A 21,544-nucleotide genomic window follows, 5' to 3' on the forward strand; every position below is an offset into this window, starting at 1 on the left:
AAATGTACAAAAGGGATCTGTCGAAGGCCAGATGAACTGCTCAAAGGTTGAGGGACAAAACACGTTCACAGCCCCGTCTGGTTGGACTATCAAGATGCACATTGCACACAGTATGGATGTGAAATGATCTTGCACTACTTCAATACCCACCACCCACAAAGGAACTAGGCCTATATAGAAAATACATACTAGAGTTTGCTACCAGGAAAACCATCCAACGTAATGTTTGTCTGACAGTGCTACAGATACAAGACTACTTTTGATCAGTGTCAATCATCAACTGGTTTTCTAATAGCGTTCAATGAATCCACAGTGCAACTTGTTATACTTAAATATGGTTACTTGTCATGAGAATACTACATCATACTATTGGTAGAGGGTTGAAAGAGAGAGTTTAAAACAGAGGTCCCTTATTGATAAGACGACTAGAACATTCCACAGTCTCATACTCACAATGATTGTCAAAATGTCAAGGTGACGACGCAGATCCAGGAGAATGAGTCCATTAACCATGCTATTCCGGTAAGAATGATACACTGGGCAATAGGTCTTATACAATTAAATATTTTAAATAATATTCTGCATGTTAACAAACACACACATACTTCCATGAAACATTACTTTATGCAAAACTCAGATTATAAACAATCAAATAGATTGATTTAAAAATAAAGACAATTGTACCATATGCTTAACCCCCCAGGTCACATATATATATAAATGTGTTTGATATTCTATTTGTCCTCAAATAAATTATATAGGAAATGTTAAAATTATATTCATATGTCGATTTTATTATATATGATTACTCTATATACTCTCTGTATACATTTCTTTGATGGGAGTAGATGACTAACAATCATTAAATAGCTGACTTGAGAGCTGAAAGTCAAATTATGATATTGCACGATAATTGTACTTGCCTATTCAACTGTATGAATAAAATTCTCTGTATATTAATGCATACATCCACTTTATATACCCCTCTTAACAGCCATTCGATTTGAATGGCAGAAGCTGCCTTATGACACACAGTGCATAAGATACAGTTTACTTAGTATTACATTGTTAACTTTTGCATCTTTCCCATATACTCTATACTTCTAATCATTATGTTTATGTGAAATGTAAAACCAACTAAAGAGTGTTATTGCTAAATCTACAAGTTTCCATACAAAATATTTTCTCGCTGCAATATATAAGGTAAAAAATAGTTCACATTTATCCAAAGCAGGACAAGTTTGACACAAAAAAGCAATGTTCATTCACACACAGACACAAGCACCAACAGCAGAAACAATAGAACATCACTGTATAAAGCGATAGCAAAACGAAAGTCAGTAAACAAGTGAAATTAATTCAAAACAGATAACAGAAATAAATAAACTATCACAAATGACAAGAAGGAACATTGAGGATGGTCACAACTTTCAACTGTTAGAGGACCACTTAAAATGAACACAAACAAAATATAAGTCAAAAGGATGGGCTTCAGTGCTAGCCTCCAATCTCTCGTCACAAGCACCATTGTTTACATTTCAGAACACATATCTTTCAGTTTTGCTTCATTCTGTTGGTAGTACATCGAAGGGGGAGAGAGAGTCTTCACTGCTTAACAGTATCATATTCTCCTCTACCAGGTGGTTCCTTCGGGATCCTCCGCACATAGAGATGGACTTAGAACCTTCCTTTCAGTGTCCTTCAGTCCTTCTTCTTCTTTTGGAACAGCCTGTGAGGGATACATGTAAGAACAGCTGAGAGCAATGCTTGAAACCATTTGACAAGTCAGTACTTTGACAGGTCAGTAAAGTGGGATGCTAATGTCATATTCTGGTAGAATAAGTTACAAAACAGTGTAGTGTACTCTGCTGTGAATTGTGAAATGCCCATTGAACTGTGAAAAGCCAATTAAAAATGATTGTGAATTAACCTTTTACTGCAGTGGGCTAAATCAGGGTCACACAACCATCAGAGAATAGCGTATTGAATGGCGTATTGAATAGACAGCGGTACAAACCACCTCAAGATAAAAACATAATATTCAAAATCAGTAAATTAGACTAAATATTAGCATTTCATATATTCGCAGTTAATAAAATTCAATCTGGATAATAACACAAAACAAATCATAAGGCTAGAGAAATATATCAACAAATATTATAACAACACGCAACACCCAAACATGGCGGAAGATAAACGAGGAGAATCAATCTCCAAGATAAAACGCGACTCGTCGACTGATACAGATGATATATGCTTTTCACCACTGGGTCTGGTAAGTGTGGAAAGCGACCTGTTGAAGTCGATAAATGACAAACTGGGAATACTAGAATTGGTCAGTAAGGACGTAAAAGAGTTGAAAGCGAGTCTTGAAATGAGTGACGAAAAAGCTGCGATAATGGAGAAAGAAACCAAAAAATTAAAAGTGACAGTCACTAAGATGGAAACGGACGTTAGGGAACTTAAAAAGGAGAACAACCTTCTGAGAGAAGCCTTACTAGACATCCAAACTAGATCGATGAGAGAAAATCTAGTACTTACGGGTATTCAGGAAAAGGAGGGAGAAATAACCGAGAATATTATGAAGGATTTCCTTCATACAGCGCTTCAAATCCCACTCGAGGCTGTCGATAAAATCCAACTCGAACAAAGAGGACAGAGATATGAGCGCCCAATCGTTGCCAAATTTGCTTTTTTTTAAGGATAAAGCAATGGTTAAAAGCTTAGGTAAAAGACTTGCTAGCATGAAAATAGGCATGAATGATCAGTTCCCGAGGGAGATTGCAGAAAGGCGCAAAGTTCTGTACCCAATCTTCAAGGAAAATAGATTAAAACGGAAACATGTTGCACTTGTTGTCGATAAACTTTATATTGACAACCAAATGTTCAGAGACACAAAGACTACTCCATGGCTATTCTGAAAGTTCTAATAGAGGAGTCGAATAATGGAACACCCAATACTAGCCATGATAGGGATTGTAATATTAAAAGAACATTTATAGTATGTATAGTATTTTATAAAAGGATAAGATGATATAACAAGAAAAGATAACAAGCAGAATAATACATCTTCAAATACAACTAATTAGAACATTGCATTTTTGGCAGGCAATTGTTGTTTTGGCGGACGGTTGTTGTGGCTGGTCCTGTGTTCTCCCTGGCGTCCTTTCCCCCTTGCCGCAGGTGTGGGATGCGTGCGTTTGCGCGCAGGGCCCATTTCCTCCGCAATCAGCCATGTGGTGTGCGTTTTTGTGTTTGGAAAAGTGCGGCGTTAAGTGAGTGAGAGGAGAAATGGTTTCATATCCCAGAGCCAACGGGTGTCTATGACCAGGGGTTGTGAGAGAGAGCTTTCAATTTTGTGTAGATGAGGGATATACATTTTTAAATATAGTATACTATCTAATCTATTTTTTTATTGTCCTATCATGATGGAACGATCCCCAACCCTATATCCTGGACACCCACCTGAGCGACCCATACACCAAAGAGAAGTTCCCATCTGTTTTATGGACCTGCTGTGAGTATGCAGCCTAAACAGAGAAATAAATGCGGTCAGAGGCCTACTTGAGCAGCACCGCACCCTCAAGATTCTGAGCCTGCCTGGCAGGGTTGGTCCTACAAAGCCAGAGCCCCCGATGGGGGAGCATAATATACAAGGAAATTCTCAAAGCTGCTAATGAGAACCTTGACGACCTTGTACCTAGCCGGTGGGGATTCCGGTGGGGTACCCCCACCCAGGTAGTGGCAGTGCTGGCAACACTGGCTGCAGTAACCCATGGGGAGGGGGTCACACTCGGACAATCAGAGAGGGGGCTTACTATTGTGGCCCAAGTGGCACAAAATAATCAAAAGGTATGACTGCACGGAGATGCTTGGGAAAATGGTTACCAAATGGGACCAGAGTGTTTGTGTCTCAGGTGAAGAGGGTGGATCTGATCTCCATCACCTAGGACTTGACACAGATTAAATAGATTAATCAAATCTCACATTGTTGTCCACTTTTGCTCAATCTAGTATGCTTTCTCAAACGTCTGTAACTGTATGTGCATTCGTAAATCAGGTCCTTTCTTGAGTTGGGCTCTGGGATGTATCAGCCATTGAGCATCGGATCTTATGGTTGGTTGTGGGGAAGGGGAGGGGTTTAGTGTGTGAGCATGTATGCGTGTATGCGTGTATGTGTGTGTGTGAGTTTGTGTCCAGCATCCGTTGCGGGTGGGAGGGTTGGATCGCAGTGGTTGTTTGCTGAAATGGTAGTTGCTTGTTAAAAATGTAATGTAATACAATGGCAATTCGGGTTATAGGTTAAAATCCTACACATGAACTGCCGAAATTATTATGCATAGTAAATGATAATGATGGAAAATAAGATATGCAAGATATTTGAATAGATATTTTTTAAATGGCTATATAAATATATCGAGGTGAGAGCATTGGAAATGCTTTTGGTGGTTGACCTGCTTCTGTTTTGTGGGTGGCACTATGTGCTGTTTTCGAAGGATGGGTCCTGGCCCCAAGGGGGCATAGGGATCCGGGGGGACGGGGGTGGTATGCTGATCACTGGGATGACGGCCCAACTTGGGACGGGGTGGGGTTTAAGCGGGGGAATTAGTGGAGAACAATTGGAGGGTTATTTAGTAACAATGCAAATATCATGGTATAGCTATATTGGCACTCAATCACTATGGCCTTTATTATTGGTAAATTTACAAACATATATAATGACAAATAGATTTGAAATATACTTCTCCCATGGGCTAAGAAACTCAAAAGGGGTGATGATATTAATTAACAGTAATTTCGATCTGAATGTGCAAATTGTCCAAACAGATACGCAAGGTAGATGGATTATTTTAAATATGTTATTGGACCATAAACAGATATGGCTCATTAACCTTTACGGACCAAATAATGATGATCCACACTTCTTTGAAAATATATATAATAAATTATAGACCCTGCAAGCAACTCAAGACTCTCTTATTATGGTGGGAGATTATAATACCATTTTAAATAGCTCAATGGACCGTAAAGGAAATCACACTACGAACAATCACCCTCATGCTCTTAAGGAATTTGTGAATGTCATGGATACATTAGAACTAGTAGATATATGGAGGCTTAAATATCCTGATCTAGTGAGATATACATGGCAGAGACTCAGTCAAGCTAGTCGTCTTGATTTCTTTCTTATGTCATTCTCGTTGGCACCAAAAGTTTAAAAAGTGTTGATAGGGGACAGAATGCGCTCGGACCATCATATAATTGGCATATACATTACTCTTACTGAATTTCCACGTGGGCGAGGATATTGGAAATTTAATCAAAGCCTATTGGATGATAACTTGTTCATAACTAGGCCAGAGGAATTTATAACTGACTTTTTCCGACATAACATAGGTACAGCAAATCCGCTTATTGTATGGGACACCTTTAAATGTGCCTTTAGAAGCCATGCAATTCAGTACTCATCTCGAAAACAAAAGCAATTTAGGTCAAAAGAGTCCATACTAACAAAGGAAATAGAAGGTCTAACAGAACAGATAGATTGCAATAAAAACTAACATAGAGACCCAGAATAAATTAGAGGAAAAACAAAAAGAAATGGAGAAAATTATTCAAGAAAGATCAAGTGTAATATATTATATGGATGGAATATGGTGAAAAATGCACCAAATTCTTTTTTAATCTTCAATATAGGAATGCTACCAAAATAATTTACTGAAACTGGTTACAAATGATGGAGACACCCATGATTCACCAAATTATATTTTGAAGGAGGAAACAAAGTACTTTAAGCATATGTTTTCATTTCAGTCGCCTCCATCCTCCAGCAAATTGTAGAGATTTTTTTTCTATTGATAATGTAAAATTAACAGCCTTACAGAAAACTTGAAATTACAGAGGAGCAACTTCTGGACGCAATTAAAGACTTTAAGTCCGGGAAAACTCCAGAGTTGGATGGCATACCAGTCGAGGTATACCAAACCTTTCTTGATATACTCAAAGGACCGTTATTAGCATGTTTTAACCACTCCTACAGTGTGGGAAGAAAGTATTTGATCCCCTGCTGATTTTGTACGTTTGCCCATTGACAAATAAATGATCAGTCTATAATTTTAATGGTAGGTTTATTTGAACAGTGAGAGACAGAATAACAACAAAAAAATCCAGAAAAACGCATGTCAAAAATTATTTTGATTTGCATTTTAATGAGGGAAATAAGTATTTGACCCCCTCTCAATCAGAAAGATTTCTGGCTCCCAGGTGTTTTTTATACAGGTAACGAGCTGAGATTAGGAGCACACTTTTAAAGGGAGTGCTCCTAAGCTCAGCTTGTTACCTGTATAAAAGACACCTGTCCACAGAAGCAATCAATCAATAAGATTCCAAACTCTCCACCATGGCCAAGACCAAAGAGCTCTCCAAGGATGTCAGGGACAAGATTGTAGACCTACACAAGGCTGGAATGGGCTACAAGACCATCGCCAAGCAGCTTGGTGAGAAGGTGACAACAGTTTGTGCGATTATTCGCAAATGGAAGAAACACAAAATAACTGTCAATCTCCCTCGGCCTGGGGCTCCATGCAAGATCTCACCTCGTGGAGTTGCAATGATAATGAGAACGGTGAGGAATCAGCCCAGAACTACACGGGAGGATCTTGTCAATGATCTCAAGGCAGCTGGGACCATAGTCACCAAGAAAACAATTGGTAACACACTACGCCGTGAAGGACTGAAATCCTGCAGCGCCCGCAAGGTCCCCCTGCTCAAGAAAGCACATACAGTGGGGAGAACAAGTATTTGATACACTGCCAATTTTGCAGGTTTTCCTACTTACAAAGCATGTAGAGGTCTGTAATTTTTATCATAGGTACACTTCAACTGTGAGAGACGGAATCTAAAACAAAAATCCAGAAAATCACATTGTATGATTTTTAAGTAATTCATTTGCATTTTATTGCATGACATAAGTATTTGATACATCAGAAAAGCAGAACTTAATATTTGGCACAGAAACCATTGTTTGCAATTACAGAGATCATACATTTCCTGTAGGTTTTGACCAGGTTTGCACACACTGCAGCAGGGATTTTGGCCCACTCCTCCATACAGACCTTCTCCAGATCCTTCAGGTTTCGGGGCTGTCGCTGGGCAATACAGACTTTCAGCTCCCTCCAAAGATTTTCTATTGGGTTCAGGTCTGGAGACTGGCTAGGCCACTCCAGGACCTTGAGATGCTTCTTACGGAGCCACTCCTTAGTTGCCCTGCCTGTGTGTTTCGGGTCGTTGTCATGCTGGAAGACCCAGCCACAACCCATCTTCAATGCTCTTACTGAGGGAAGGAGGTTGTTGGCCAAGATCTCGCGATACATGGCCCCATCCATCCTCCCCTCAATATGGTGCAGTCGTCCTGTCCCCTTTGCAGAAAAGCATCCCCAAAGAATGATGTTTCCACCTCCATGCTTCACGGTTGGGATGGTGTTCTTGGGGTTGTTCTCATCCATCTTCTTCCTCCAAACACGGCAAGTGGAGTTTAGACCAAAAAGCTCGATTTTTGTCTCATCAGACCACATGACCTTCTCCCATTCCTCCTCTGGATCATCCAGATGGTCATTGGCAAACTTCAGACGGGCCTGGACATGCGCTGGCTTGAGCAGGGGGACCTTGCGTGCGCTGCAGGATTTTAATCCATGACGGCGTAGTGTGTTACTAATGGTTTTCTTTGAGACTGTGGTCCCAGCTCTCTTCAGGTCATTGACCAGGTCCTGCCGTGTAGTTCTGGGCTGATCCCTCACCTTCCTCATGATTATTGATGCCCCACAAGGTGAGTTCTTGCATGGAGCCCCAGACCGAGGGTGATTGACCGTCATCTTGAACTTCTTCAATTTTCTAATAATTGCGCCAACAGTTGTTGCCTTCTCACCAAGCTGCTTGCCTATTGTCCTGTAGCCCATCCCAGCCTTGTGCAGGTCTACAATTTTATCCCTGATGTCCTTACACAGCTCTCTGGTCTTGGCCATTGTGGAGAGGTTGGAGTCTGTTTGATTGAGTGTGTGGACAGGTGTCTTTTATACAGGTAACGAGTTCAAACAAGTGCAGTTAATACAGGTAATGAGTAGAGAACAGGAGGGCTTCTTAAAGAAAAACGAACAGGTCTGTGAGAGCCGGAATTCTTACTGGTTGGTAGGTGATCAAATACTTATGTCATGCAATAAAATGCCAATGAATTACTTAAAAAGCATACAATGTGATTTTCTGGATTTTTGTTTTAGATTCCGTCTCTCACAGTTGAAGTGTACCTATGATAAAAATTACAGACCTCTACATGCTTTGTAAGTAGGAAAACCTGCAAAATCGGCAGTGTATCAAATACTTGTTCTCCCCACTGTATACAGGCCCGTCTGAAGTTTGCCAATGAAAATCTGAATGATTCAGAGGAGAACTGGATGAAAGTGTTGTGGTCAGATGAGACCAAAATGGAGCTCTTTGGCATCAACTCAACTCGCCGTGTTTGGAGGAGGAGGAATGCTGCCTATGACCCCAAGAACACCATCACCACCGTCAAACATGGAGGTGGAAACATTATGCTTTGGGGGTGTTTTTCTGCTAAGGGGACAGGACAACTTCACCGCATGAAAGGGACGATGGACGGGACCATGTACCGTCAAATCTTGGGTGAGAACCTCCTTCCCTCAGCCATGGCATTGAAAATGGGTCGTGGATGGGTATTCCAGCATGACAAAACACACGGCCAAGGCAACAAAGGAGTGGCTCAAGAAGAAGCACATTAGAAAAAATCTGTGGAGGGTGCTGAAGGTTCGAGTTGCCAAACGTCAGCCTCGAAACCTTAATGACTTGGAGAAGATCTGCAAAGAGGAGTGGGACAAAATCCCTCCTGAGATGTGTGCAAACCTGGTAGCCAACTACAAGAAATGTCTGGTTTTGCCACCAAGTACTAAGTCATGTTTTGCAGAGGGGTCAAATACTTATTTACCTCATTAAAATGCAAATCAATTTATAACATTTTTGACATGCGTTTTTCTAGATTGTTTTGTTGTTATTCTGTCTCTCACTGTTCAAATAAACCTACCATTAAAATTATAGACTGATCATGTCTTTGACAGTGGGCAAACTTATAAAATCAGCAGGGGATCAAATACTTAATTCCCTCACTGTATGTAAATGGTAGATTATCAGACACTCAAGAAGAAGGTCTGATATCATTATTACTGAAACAGGATACAAGTGGATAATATAAAGATCCAGTCCATTAAAAAAATTGGAGGCCCCTTACACTTCAGTGTTGTGATGCAAGAATCTTAGCAAAATGTATAGCGCGTAGAATTAAAAAGGGATTGTCAGACATTATTCATTCAAATCAGACAGGTTTTTTACATGGGCGATACATTGGAGATAATATAAGGCAAGTACTGGAAACAATTGAACACTATGAAAAATCTGGGAAACCAGGCCTGCTATTCATAGCAGACTTCGAAAAGGCATTTGATAAAGACTGGGGTTTATATATAAATGCCTAGAGCATTTACATTTTTGGACAATCTCTTATAAACTGGGTTAAAATCATGTATAGTGACCCTAGTTGTAAAATAGTAGATAACAGCTATTTCTCCAAAAGTTTTAAACTGTCAAGAGGAGTGAAACAAGGTTGTCCACTATCGGTACGTATGTATATGCGTATATGTATGTGTGTGTGTGTGTGTGTGTGTGTGTGTGTGTGTGTATATATATATATATATATATATATATATATATGCGAGAAAAAAAAGCATATGGGGGATTGGAAGTGATGCAGACAATTACATTGATGGAACCTAAAATCTATCTGCAATATTAAAGCTGATCTACCCCCTAAAAAAAAAATAAAAAAAAAAAAAAAAAAAATCAGGGTCACACAGAGTTTTTCTTGGTAGTCAAACAAATCTACTTTGAAACAAAAGTATACACCTCACACACATGGTTATGGAAAAAGAAGACACCTGTACCATGTCAGATATAGAGTTGAAATGTATTACATTTAGAGTTTGCATCCCAATATTACACTTTATATACACCACAGAAGACTGAAATATAACAAAACCGTTTCACATAGAAACACCGGATTTTCGGTCAGGTTTTAGAAATTATGTTTATTAATTATGAAATTATGAAAAATATGAATAACATTCCACCCATGAGGCCACTAGGTCATTTGACTGCAGGAAAGGGCTACATGTCTGTGGCTTTCCCACTACTACTGAGAACAGAGATATAGCAGAGCCTATTGTGTCCTCGGCATTGGTCAGCCTGGCCAGGTATGCGAGAGAGAGACAGAATGGCCTGGCAGCTTGTCAGAGAGGAAGGCTACATGACGCACAGATTCCATGCAATCCCATGGTGCTTGCTACCTAGCAGCCTGTCCGCCGCTCATGTCACTTGCTTGGCCACCGGCCTCTTGGCCACTGTGGCAAAGCCCTGTAGTCAGCATGCCAGGGTTGATAAAACATGATCCATGCTCAGTCCCCTCTCCATGCCTCTACTGCACAAGTCTACAAGCTCTCACATACCTCCCTGAGCTAAACGAGGGCTACACGAGGAGAGTTAGTATCAAACAATCAGTGCCACTGAGGATCCCTTAGCCTGTGGCTGGTGTTAAGTCCTTTGAGATGTGCCCCCTGGAGGTATGTCAAGAGTACACTTTAAAGAGTGCTCAGCTGAATTATCCACAGCATGGAGTTATAGCTTCATCTGAGGCCCAGACAGGCTTAGTATTACCACTACCTATTTTCATAGTTGTCTATGAAACTCCAGCAATCTAAGCAATGACAGGGGTATATTTGTATACTATTAGTCTGCCTCAACTTTGCACTGATACAGTCAAGTAAAGTTTGCTCCGTGGTATATGTTATAAAACATGTAGCATCCCATGAGCTTGAGCTCTTATTTGCTCAGTCATATCTAAAATAATTCACAAGCCACGCAGCTGAATTACACCCTGAAATAGATTAACACCCTGAAATAGATTAAGCGCTCATATGTTTAAGCAAGCATATGTTCAATGAAAAATTTAAATGCTTGATGTAATCCTCTGTAACTTTTACCCAAAGGACAAGGCCTGGTATCATTGTGTAGTAGGAGCCTCTCTGGCAGGAGCCTATCTGGCACTCTCTCTGGGTATTTAAAGGCTGTTGCTCTTTCAAAGGTGCAAAGTGTATCTACAGACACTGTCAGCCTCCTTCAGTACACCCTATTCCCCAAAAACCTTTGAGGTGCTAAAGAGTCCCGTTTGGCTCAGTTGGTAGAGCATGGCGCTTGCAATGCCATGGTTGTGGGTTCGATTCTCACGGGGGACAAGTATGAAAATGTATGCACTCAAGTCGCTCTGGATAAGTACGTCTGCTTAATGACTGAAATGTAAATGTTAAATCCCTGTCAGATCCTTAAAACAGTATAGATCTAAGGGTAATCATAGTTCGGTGAATAAATATATGGCCAGTTTAGTGGACCGGTCCGCTTACTGTACCAGCCGTTATCTTCATCCATGTGGTCCAAATACTTCTCCTCGGTGGCCCCCTAGCCTGGTTCCAGATCTGTTTGTGCTGTCTTGCCAACTCCTACAGTCTTTTTTGGTGTGACAATGCCAATAGGAGTTGGCAAGACAGTACAAATAGATCTGGCACCAGGCTACGGTCCCCGGCCCTTTAAAGCAATGAAAAGCCTCACCTACGACATATGGTTCTGCTGGGTGGTGAGGTTCTGCTGCTGCTGAGCCTGCATGAGGAGCTGCTGCTGCTGGCGGCGGCGGGCCGTGCGGAGCTTCTCGAAGCGCGCCTCCATCTCCTCCAGGACCTTGGGCGTGTAACGCACCACCAGCTTTACACTGTCCTTGGCTGCCTTCAGAAGCTCCACCGCCTTCTCGTGGTGCTCCCCCTCCACACTCTGGGGAAATACAGCGAAAGAGAATGAGAGAAGAGACTCAGCACATTTCAGCCCCACCTGTTTAGCTAAAAAATACATTTCAGAAATGTGGTGGCAATGTTTTAGTGTTGTAGTCAGCGGCGACCCGTCATTCAGGAATTAAAAGTTAAAGGAGCAGGGTAGGCTACAACGACCAAGAGCCTACAGGTAGGCAGGCTGCTACTTATTAATATTCTGAATGGAGCAGTGGCGACCCGCCATTCAGGAATTATTTACACTGTTTTGCGTGTTATTTTGGCATTAATACGTGCCACATATCAGTTTGCATCATTGAGTTAATAAAGCATTGTCTCTTTTTTGCTTTCTTGAGTAAGGAAGCTCCAAAATGCAGGTGTTTCAGCCTAACTCAGTGCTTTCTGCAGTGGTGGGGTAGCCAGCAGAAAATACGGAGCGAAGGGGTTGGTAATGTTCTCTAGTTGCGCCGTGATTGGCTCAGTGTTCTGTCACTCATGGGGACACTACATCACCGCAAAATCTACAGGGAGAGCTCATAATTCAAGCCCCTTGGGTGCTGCCATAGAGTTACATTAGAAGTGCCCATCCAAGAATGCTCAAGGTCATTGGCCACAGATAAAATGACGTCAAATCACGTTATATTTACCGTAGCTTTGATTGGACTGAACATGTCAACATCATACTTTCAAAATCTTAGCTAGCAAGCTAGCAGTCATCATCATGAATCAAGTCAACAATCTACTGACAAATCCTTTTCAACCCTTGTCATGTGAAGAGAAATTATGAAGAGAAATTATAGATCAAACGTATAGGTGCTCATCGGCCATTGGACATAAACATTACACAACAAGTTGGAAATCGCAAATTCAACAATGAGTGGTTTGGACGGAATCAGTAGCTAACTACAAGCATTGCAAAGCAATCACTAGCCTGCTATTCAGTGGAGTGGGTGTGTGGTCCAAGTCTGGGTTAAGGGTCTCTTTTCCAAGCTTAAAAGGATAAACATTCAACATTGGCCATGCTGTCAATCCAGCATGACTTCTGCCGCGTTCAAAACAACTGCAAACTCGGAACTGGGAAATCGCAGACTTCAGTGAGTTCAAGACAACTGGGAAAATACGTTTTGAATGGTCATCAAACTCGGAATTCCAAGTCGGGAACTCTGGCCTATTTCTAGAGCTCCGACCTGAAGATCACTGACGTCATGATTCAACCTTGTTTTTTTCTGAGTTCCCAGTTGTCTTGAAAGCACCATAAATCCAGAGAATGCCAGACTTTGATGACATAATTTGCCAATGAAGGACTGCCACGACTCCTTCCTGTTCAAGTGAGCACAGCACAACAAGGTGAGTCCAAAAATTTCTTGTATACTGCTGCATAAATTATGTAATATGCCAGGGAGATATGTATACTCTAGCTAAGAAAGTAATACTAAGTGTATGTTGTGTAGTAATCTGCCCATGTGTCTCACCCTAATAATTTGGTCCCTTTTCCCTTCATAACTTAGCCTACTGTTCTGACTTGGTGGTGCACATTTAGCCTATAGCCTGTTTTAGAGAAATGTCATCATCGAATATTGTAAGAGCTTTCATTGTCTGCTTATATGCCCCCTTTATTTATCCTACGGTTCGGACTTGGTGTACTGGGAGAATACTGTAAGAACGGCCCATGTTCTGAATTCTGTCGCTGTACATTTAAAAAGTGCTGAACAAATAGTTATATTGACTATGTCCGTCCTAGCTCGCTCATTAATGTCTTAATCGAAATTAAGGATTGCCTCTTATGCGCTCGTCGTCCCCTTATGCCATAGTTTGTACATCTCAATTGTCAGTAGAAACCACATTTGTTTAATCAAGTCAGCCATATCAGCTATGTTTTTTTTAAAGGCAGTAAATGAGGCTGAATGAACTGTTTCGCTGCCAGACAAGGCTCCGCTAATAGCCAGGTGTAGCAGTGGTAAGGTGTTGGGACTGTTGTTGGGACTCTGCTGTTGGGACAGCTTTATGTAGGCCCGAACAGTTTGTGGGCACCGTTTGTCACCGTTATAGTGCAATTAATGTATTGTTTAGTGTTGTGTTGTGTAGTGGCTTTGCTTGCATGCATAAACAAGTTCTTTGTTTTTGCCCCACAAAGATTTAAAATTGCCACTGGTTATAGCGATACGGTCTCTAAAGTCTGCCTCAGTTCCTTAATTGGCATGGACAGAGAATCAAATAAACTTTGCGAAGACTTTCATGTAAGCAACAACTACACAGTTACGCAGCAGAAGCTTCAGTTTCTAAATGGTTACAACCAATTAGGTTTGACCTGGAAGTCAAAGGTATTTCTACCTAGTTCAACATGTTTGGTATAATTAGTACTTCCTCCTCAAGCCCACAGTAATATATAACTTCACATTACAATTCTGAATTCCACGGAAATCAAATGAATCCTTTATGAAGCTTCTAGAAGCACACGTTTGTCTAGTGTTTATCTGAAGAAGGAACTTAAGTCCGAACACATCCTGACATTACCATGGAAATTGGTTTTCATTTGGTTGCGTAAATTGACAGTTATGGAATATGATTCAGCAAGGAAATCACTTTATTATTATTACAGCGCTCACTATATATTTTTTTAGGCTTCAGAAAACCAATCACTCTGTTTGAACCACTCCATATTGTGACAGTTTGACTCAAGGTTTAGACAGAATGCTTCCCTGCTCGGATGTGGGTTGTCAGGAAAAATGTCAAGCGTGACAAGAGAAAATTAATTACTTGAAATATTTTTCCACAAAAATGTTATTGGCTAAAATGATGGGACCCAAACAACAACAGCATACAACTGGGATTGGGACTCGTAATATAGAAGATGCAAATTCACAGAATATCATTAATAGGGTACAGAGTTTTTTCTGGTCGGGTCACGTGGTCAGGAAAAACTGACCATGTGACCAGACCTAGCGGTAATCGTAAATAATCTATACATACCACGCCATTGACAGACAGGAGCTGGTCCCCTCGCTTCAGGCCCCCGTGCCTCTCAGCCAAGCCCCCTGGGATGATGCGGGAGATGTAGATGGGAGAGTTCTGCTCCTTGCCGCCCATCACGTTGAAGCCCAGCCCCTCCTCCGTCTTGGGCAGCTCCACCACCCGGGGGTGAGAGTGACCCTCGCTGGCCGCAAAGGCTGCAACTGTGGCCTGCAGAGAGAGACAGGAGAGAGGATAAAGATCAGACCATTACTGGTGTTTTCAGCACTAACTCCATGCCCTATTCCACCCTATTCTGTCAACCACACAAATAGATTAGATAATGACGATACTAAGTGCATGGACTGAGATTGGATTTCCCAACAGCCAAATAAACTTTCCCATCCCCAAGAGCAAAGGAGAAACAAAGTGTACAGACTTAAATTCACTCTTTAAGTGGGGCTTTCTGACTTCTCTCTCTAAACGGGGCTTAGAGACATTCAGTAGGGCTGAGAATAATAAAGTGGTGATGTATTGTATAGCCATGTGAGACGTTTTCTGGCTCTGTAAGAACATGGATTAGCACATATCTGTTGCAGCTGGAGAAGAAGAAGCGAGATAACTTTCACCCCAACTAACTAAATCTCTGTGAGCCTGCTTCACTAAATTCCACTGCCTTGGGATGGCTTTCAAGTTCTAGACGAATATTTTCTCGCCTTGTCGTCTGAAACAAAGTGTGCGGGAGCTTGTTAGCTCAGCCTGGAAAAGGAACAGCAGATGTTCGGAGAGACAAAGGCGCCGCAGGTGCCGGTCTGTCAAGTCTGCCTCATTATTATTATTAAGCAATACTTTCTCAGGAAACTGCAGGGGAAAAAGGCCTCTGTTTCAAAGCTTGGCGGATGTGGATCCAAAAGTTTTCCCCAGCAGGCAAAAGCCCAAAGCTTTGAGATCCTCCACTCTTCCGGAATCACTTTCTGCCCCCCCCCTCCCCTCTCTTTCGATCTCACCTATCCGTCTCTCTCCCCCACTGTGAGGTAAAGAGGCACTGTGCTCAGTATGCCACCACCACCTCTCTGGCTCACGGCACATCCACCTTCACAAGTTTATCTCCCTTCCTGGGAGGAAGAAACATGGCTGCCTCCTCAAAATGCAAAAAGCGTCTGGGGCGAACCAAACTAAAATTACAGCTTACTGGGAAATTGCCCATGTAATGTCACAGTACCGAATGGAAATTACTTAATTTCTACAAACATTTGATCATCAGCAGCCATCAGTTCAGCTCAGTCTTTACTCTGGAGCACCATAGCCTACGTGGTCTCCCATTTCTGGAAGATAAAATATTAAAACCTCAGGCCAGGAATTACAGTCTGGAATTGATTCAATTAACTGGGTAATAAACTTAATCAAGTGCTCATGTTCTCAGGTGGAACACATTTTAATTGGTAAACGCTCACCAGCAACAGTGCAGCAAAGGCATCTAAAATAACATCTACCCCGTTTCTCCTCAAGATTGCTGGTGTATCAAGGGATCCTATAGCACTTTTTTTAGGCTTCCAATTTCCTACTTATTAAAGTGATTCATGTGAAGTGCTGCCCTTCAGGAGTTTGGTCAGCAATGTACTTGAGATGTACTTGGAGACAAGGCTGATGAAACGAGCACTGGCTCAGCTAAACGGAAACTCTCAGGAGGGCGGCACTTTCAAAAGCAGCGCACCATCTCGTTTCGATGTCATCGATTGAAATCGCTCCCATGGGCGCGGAAGCCAGCGAACTGAGTTTGTGCTATGTTAATTGCTGCTCCGCTGGTGGCTGTATTTAATATGCTTTTGAAAACATTGGTGATGCACAAGGACAAAGCTGAAAGGCACTTCATGCTGTTGTCATTGCTTTCTTGTGTAAACAGTGTCATATGGACAATCTGTATAAAAGATGCCGATTGCCTTGCTTTAACACTGTGAAGTACAAGCCCCAAGGCCTCTTTTATGAATTGTAAAGTCGTTTGATTAGACCTGTCTACATTCTCTCTTTCAAAACAGCCGTTGAATAAGCTTTGAAAATAAAATGGTTTGTTTATGAATATGTCCTTTATAATGTTGAATCGGGACCTTGAATATTCCACAAATGATGGATATTTGAAGGGAAATGAAAAGGACACGCTGCTGTAACAGCATACCATCAACCTCAAAAACATTTGATCTGAGCAGGCTAGAAAGAGTATTTTGATATTCTATCAACATCAGATACACTGGTGCCCTTCAATAGGCCTAAGCTATGTCCTTGCATACCTTTCATCCAAGGTGGAAATTCACAACACAATCCACAGTCTGATTAAAGTTGTAAAAAAGGTTACCCCGTTTACTACTCCTTTAGAAAGGGACTGAACCATAGTCGAGGTTATAGCAATACTCTGCATTGCAAACTGTTTTGCAGAGAATTTGCGATTGAAGAGATGACAAAAAAGAGCCCTTTGGAATTGTATTCCACACCGGGCCTAGTTATGTATTCATCCTGCTTGCCCAGTGTTGTCGATCTATCTGTGTCCTACTCCTCTTTGTGCCCAGAAGACGGGGGCAGCAGTCTCTGGAAGGAGCAGCCAATTGTATCAGTCAGTCTGCACACCTCCCTATGTTGCCCCATCTCTTCTTCACTCCCTCTCTGATGTATTGGTAACACTGGGAGAGAGGACTGAGATGCACTCCTCTCTCTCTCATCTCACCCTCCCTCTTGATTCCCTCTCTTCGTGTCCCCCTTTCGCTGTTAGATGTCTGCTTTCTTAATTCTCCTCCACAAAATAAGCTCTCCTCCGAAGGAATATGAATGAGTGGTAGCGGAGGGACTCATTGGTAGAATCTCTCAAGTGTTTACATCCAAGGTCTGCTAATGAGTAATTTATTGTACACCAAACCTGCTCAAGTCTTTGATCATCTGAAGGAGACATGATGGTTATTTATGTATTATGTATATTTCAGCCTCAAATTTGGTCAATACAGCTAAGCCAGTCTGAGATTGGAGTATGTTGCTCACCTTTGCTGTAGCCCGTGCCTGGTACTCCGGACAGCCATTGACTGTGATTGTTTCATGCATGTACTGGTACACCTGAAAGAGAGAGAAAAATGGACAAACCATGAGTGTATTTTCTCAGTACTTTTGAATTTGCTGCTACATTTCTCCAAGTCTCTTGTATGTTCAATCCATGTCATAGCCTACCAACTACCAAGTCTGGTAGTCTAAGAGTTTTGATTTCTATTCAAACCTGTTTTTTGAGATTGTTTATTTTGCAAATACCTTCGTAGATTATGTAGATATTCATTGGATTTCTTCATCCACCTAAAGCCACCTTTCACTGTTAATAAACTGGACACAATTTTGCACCTGATTCTGCTACCTCCTGCTACTTACTGCCCTTAAGGCTGCTCAAACATCTGGTCCCTATGACAGTAAGCATACGCAAACAGTGGTGCATCGGTAAGCACAAAATACTCATACCACACTGTGATGTGGCGCTACTAGCCCTTGAAATTACCTCTCATGCAGGTAACACATGATACTGAGTAAATAAACTGAAGAGAGTGGAGTTTGGAACGGAGTAGAGAATGGAGTTTGGAACGGAGTAGAGAGTGGAGCTAAGATTCTTGGTACTGTAGGTGAATTTCCAATGAGGATTTCCCCCGGTGTTTTCCCAAAAAGCCTCAGACTTTTGTGTTTCCAGCTCCACAGCCTGGCTCCTGGTACTCACTGGGCCATGGCCTCAGTGGACCTGCCCTGACTTGGGGCCAAGGCCACTGGGGCTTTTCGCCATCATTTATATACTGAACAAAAATATAATTCAACATGCAACAATTACAGTTCATGTAAGGAAATCAGTCAATTGAAATAAATTCATTAGGTCCTAATCTATGGATTTCTCAACTGGGCAGGGGCGCAGCCATGGGTGGGCCTAGGCCCACCCACTTGGCAGCCAGTGGGGTGAGTTTTTCCACACAAAAGGGCTTTATTACAGACAGAAATACTCCTCAGTTTCATCAGCTGTCCGGGTGGCTGGTCTCAGACGATCCTGCAGGTGAAGAAGACAGATGTGGAGGTCCTGGGTTACACGTGGTCTGCGGTTGTGAGACCGGTTGGACGTATTGCGAAATTCTCTAAAATGACGTTGGAGGTGGATTATGGTAGAGAAATGAATATTACATTATTTGCCAACAGCTCTGGTGGATATTCCTGCAGTCAGCATGCCAATTGCACGCTCCCTCAAAACTTGAGACATCTGTGGCATTGTGTTATGTGACAAAACTGCACATTTTAGAGTGGCCTTTTCTTGTCCCCAGCACAAGGTGCACCTGTGTAATGATCATGCTGTTTAATCAGCTTCTTCATATGCCACACCTGTCAGGTGGATGGATTATCTTGGCAAAGGAGAAATGCTCACTAACAGGGATGTAAACAAATTTGTGCACAACATTTGAGATAAATAAGCTTTTTGTGCATATGGAACATTTCTGGGATCTTTTATTTCAGCTCATGAAACACGGGACCAACACTTTACATATATGTTTGTTCAGTAATACATAACAATGGCTAACTGTGAACGATGTTGAACACCTTCTCACAAAGCAACTGTTTTGATTATGAAGAGGTTGCTGATTATGCTCTTTACAAATCCTCACTGTCAGCCCTAGCTATGGAAACACAATGTCCCTAGTATAACATAACGGTGCATATACACTAGTGTAACTCTGGTGTTACAGTCAAAAAGCAGTACTTTGTTTTTCAGCTTAGCAACTCTTTGATTTCCAGTATTGAACACCATGGCAGTATCTTGGGGCCTTATTCCAGGACACCTCTTCCACATTTACAGTGTGTTCTACCCTCCTCTGAAGAGGAGTCAGCATTATGAGCCAATGGAAAGCTTTCAGGTGTAAAATAGCTATTTTGAGTCGTTTCTATACAGAATATGACATACTGTATCAACACCATTTACAATAGCACCCCCAGTGTACAGTATGCCATTATTACACCTTCCTCTGGTGATCCAACAGAAACAACTAGAAACATTATGAATACTCTGATTAGTGTTGCATTGTTGAACATTACATGAGACATTGGCCTAAATCCCCATACGGGGTCATGTAGTTGTTGATGTGACTCATTTTAGCCCACATCCTTCTTGTTCTTTAGCCAAGACGCTATATACATTTTCATATAAAGATGCAACATCCATCCATCATTGTGAGCTTGGTTTAAATACACTTAAGATGTTTGGACTGTTGTGTATTTAAGGTCTCAGTGGACGCCTTGCAGCGAGCCAGGATAATTGTGTCTAGGAAACACATGAATAACAATAAAGGTCAAGCTATTTCAGTCTGTAATTTGCTTAACTATATGCACAAACATCCACTAGTTGAAGTGCATATTGGATTTACCACTAACTACTGCTGAATTATTCAACGAGCAAACCATATTAACTTGTAACGTCTCAAACCCTTCTTAAAGAACAACATTGACTTTGTTTTTTTTCTTGTGCAGTGAATTTAAAACTTTTTCGTTGTATTGTTTTTCTCTGGAATGGACACTTACAGGAATTCTAGTCATCAGCTCACACCTCGGTATGTCTCTACTCTCTACAAAGGAGTGCAACTGTTTTCTGGGCTCAACCATCATTCAATATTTCTGTATGATGAGCTGGAACAAAACAAAGGCCCTTGCTCCTTTACGACTTCAAAGTGCTTCATCTGTGCTTCAACAATAAAACAAGTGGTTTGGTGTAGCCTACGTATTTCCTGAACATCCTCCATCTGACTGATGAAAAACAAAGTCTGTTTGTTGATATGAAAATAAAAGAATAACCTCAAGCTCACAATTCACACCAACAAAATAAAGAAATTGTATTTTGTTCTCAGCAAGCAGTTCACTTACAAAAATAAGATATTGGAGCTTTTTAGACTGACCTTAATGAACCCAGTTAATGAATGAACTTAACCTTCTGTTCCGAAAATAATCTCCAATAACATCAAGAAAACAGTCGCAACATGGAACAAATTGCTGTGTTCTTTTTGCCGTCAGTTGATGTTGTGAAGCTCCAGCGAACATACAGTGAGAGAGTGAGAGAGAGAAAGAGAGAGCGAGAGAGAGAGAGAGAGAGAGAGAGAGAGAGAGAGACAGATGGAGAGAGAGGAGAGAGTGAGAGAGATTCGAAAGACTCCTGAAGACATCAGTTCTACCCCACTCCCCCTCCTGTTGCTATCCATCCATCTTTACCTCCGTCCCTCCTGAATATACCTCCTCCTGTCCCTCCTGAATATACTCTCCCTCTCTCTCTTCCCTCTCTCTTCTAACTCTCCGGTTCACTGGGCGTTCACCGCGGCAGGCTTTCATTAACCCAGATCTATTTCACCTCTGTAGAAGGCTCATTGTGCTTGACGGGCTGGGGGCTACCAGTCTACCATCAGCCTTACGAGGACGCCACAATGCCTGATCGTGGAGAGAGCTGCCCGAAGGGTGCCTGGCATGACGCGTGTAACCATGGCTCCCCGAACAGTCTCCCTCTCTCTACTGAGTCAGGGAGCAGAGAGCAAAATGGGGGAAGAGATGAGACGGAGAGAGAGAGAGAAAGAGCGGTTGAAGAGCTCTCCTTTTCCTCTCTCTAGCTGACAGAGTTTAAATGGGTCATT

At 41.7% G+C, this 21,544-nt stretch overlaps 1 protein-coding gene across 1 annotated transcript in view; it reads right to left on the bottom strand.

Moving 5' to 3' along the window:
• LOC311140770 (protein lin-7 homolog A) overlaps positions 1 to 21,544 on the bottom strand; it is a gene marked incomplete at its 5' end in the record, with an annotated part of 37,729 nt that continues 16,185 nt past the window's right edge. Inside the window, 4 exons of the mRNA XM_084175985.1 lie at positions 1 to 1,729; positions 11,722 to 11,937; positions 14,901 to 15,110; positions 17,904 to 17,975. Of these exons, the coding sequence (XP_084032111.1) occupies positions 11,722 to 11,937; positions 14,901 to 15,110; positions 17,904 to 17,975 (498 nt within the window). The 3' untranslated portion in view covers positions 1 to 1,729. The remainder of the gene's footprint in view (positions 1,730 to 11,721; positions 11,938 to 14,900; positions 15,111 to 17,903; positions 17,976 to 21,544) is intronic.

Source organism: Coregonus lavaretus, assembly GCF_964263955.1.
Source record: "Coregonus lavaretus genome assembly, chromosome: 13".
In the NCBI taxonomy this organism is placed as follows: Eukaryota; Metazoa; Chordata; class Actinopteri; order Salmoniformes; family Salmonidae; genus Coregonus; species Coregonus lavaretus.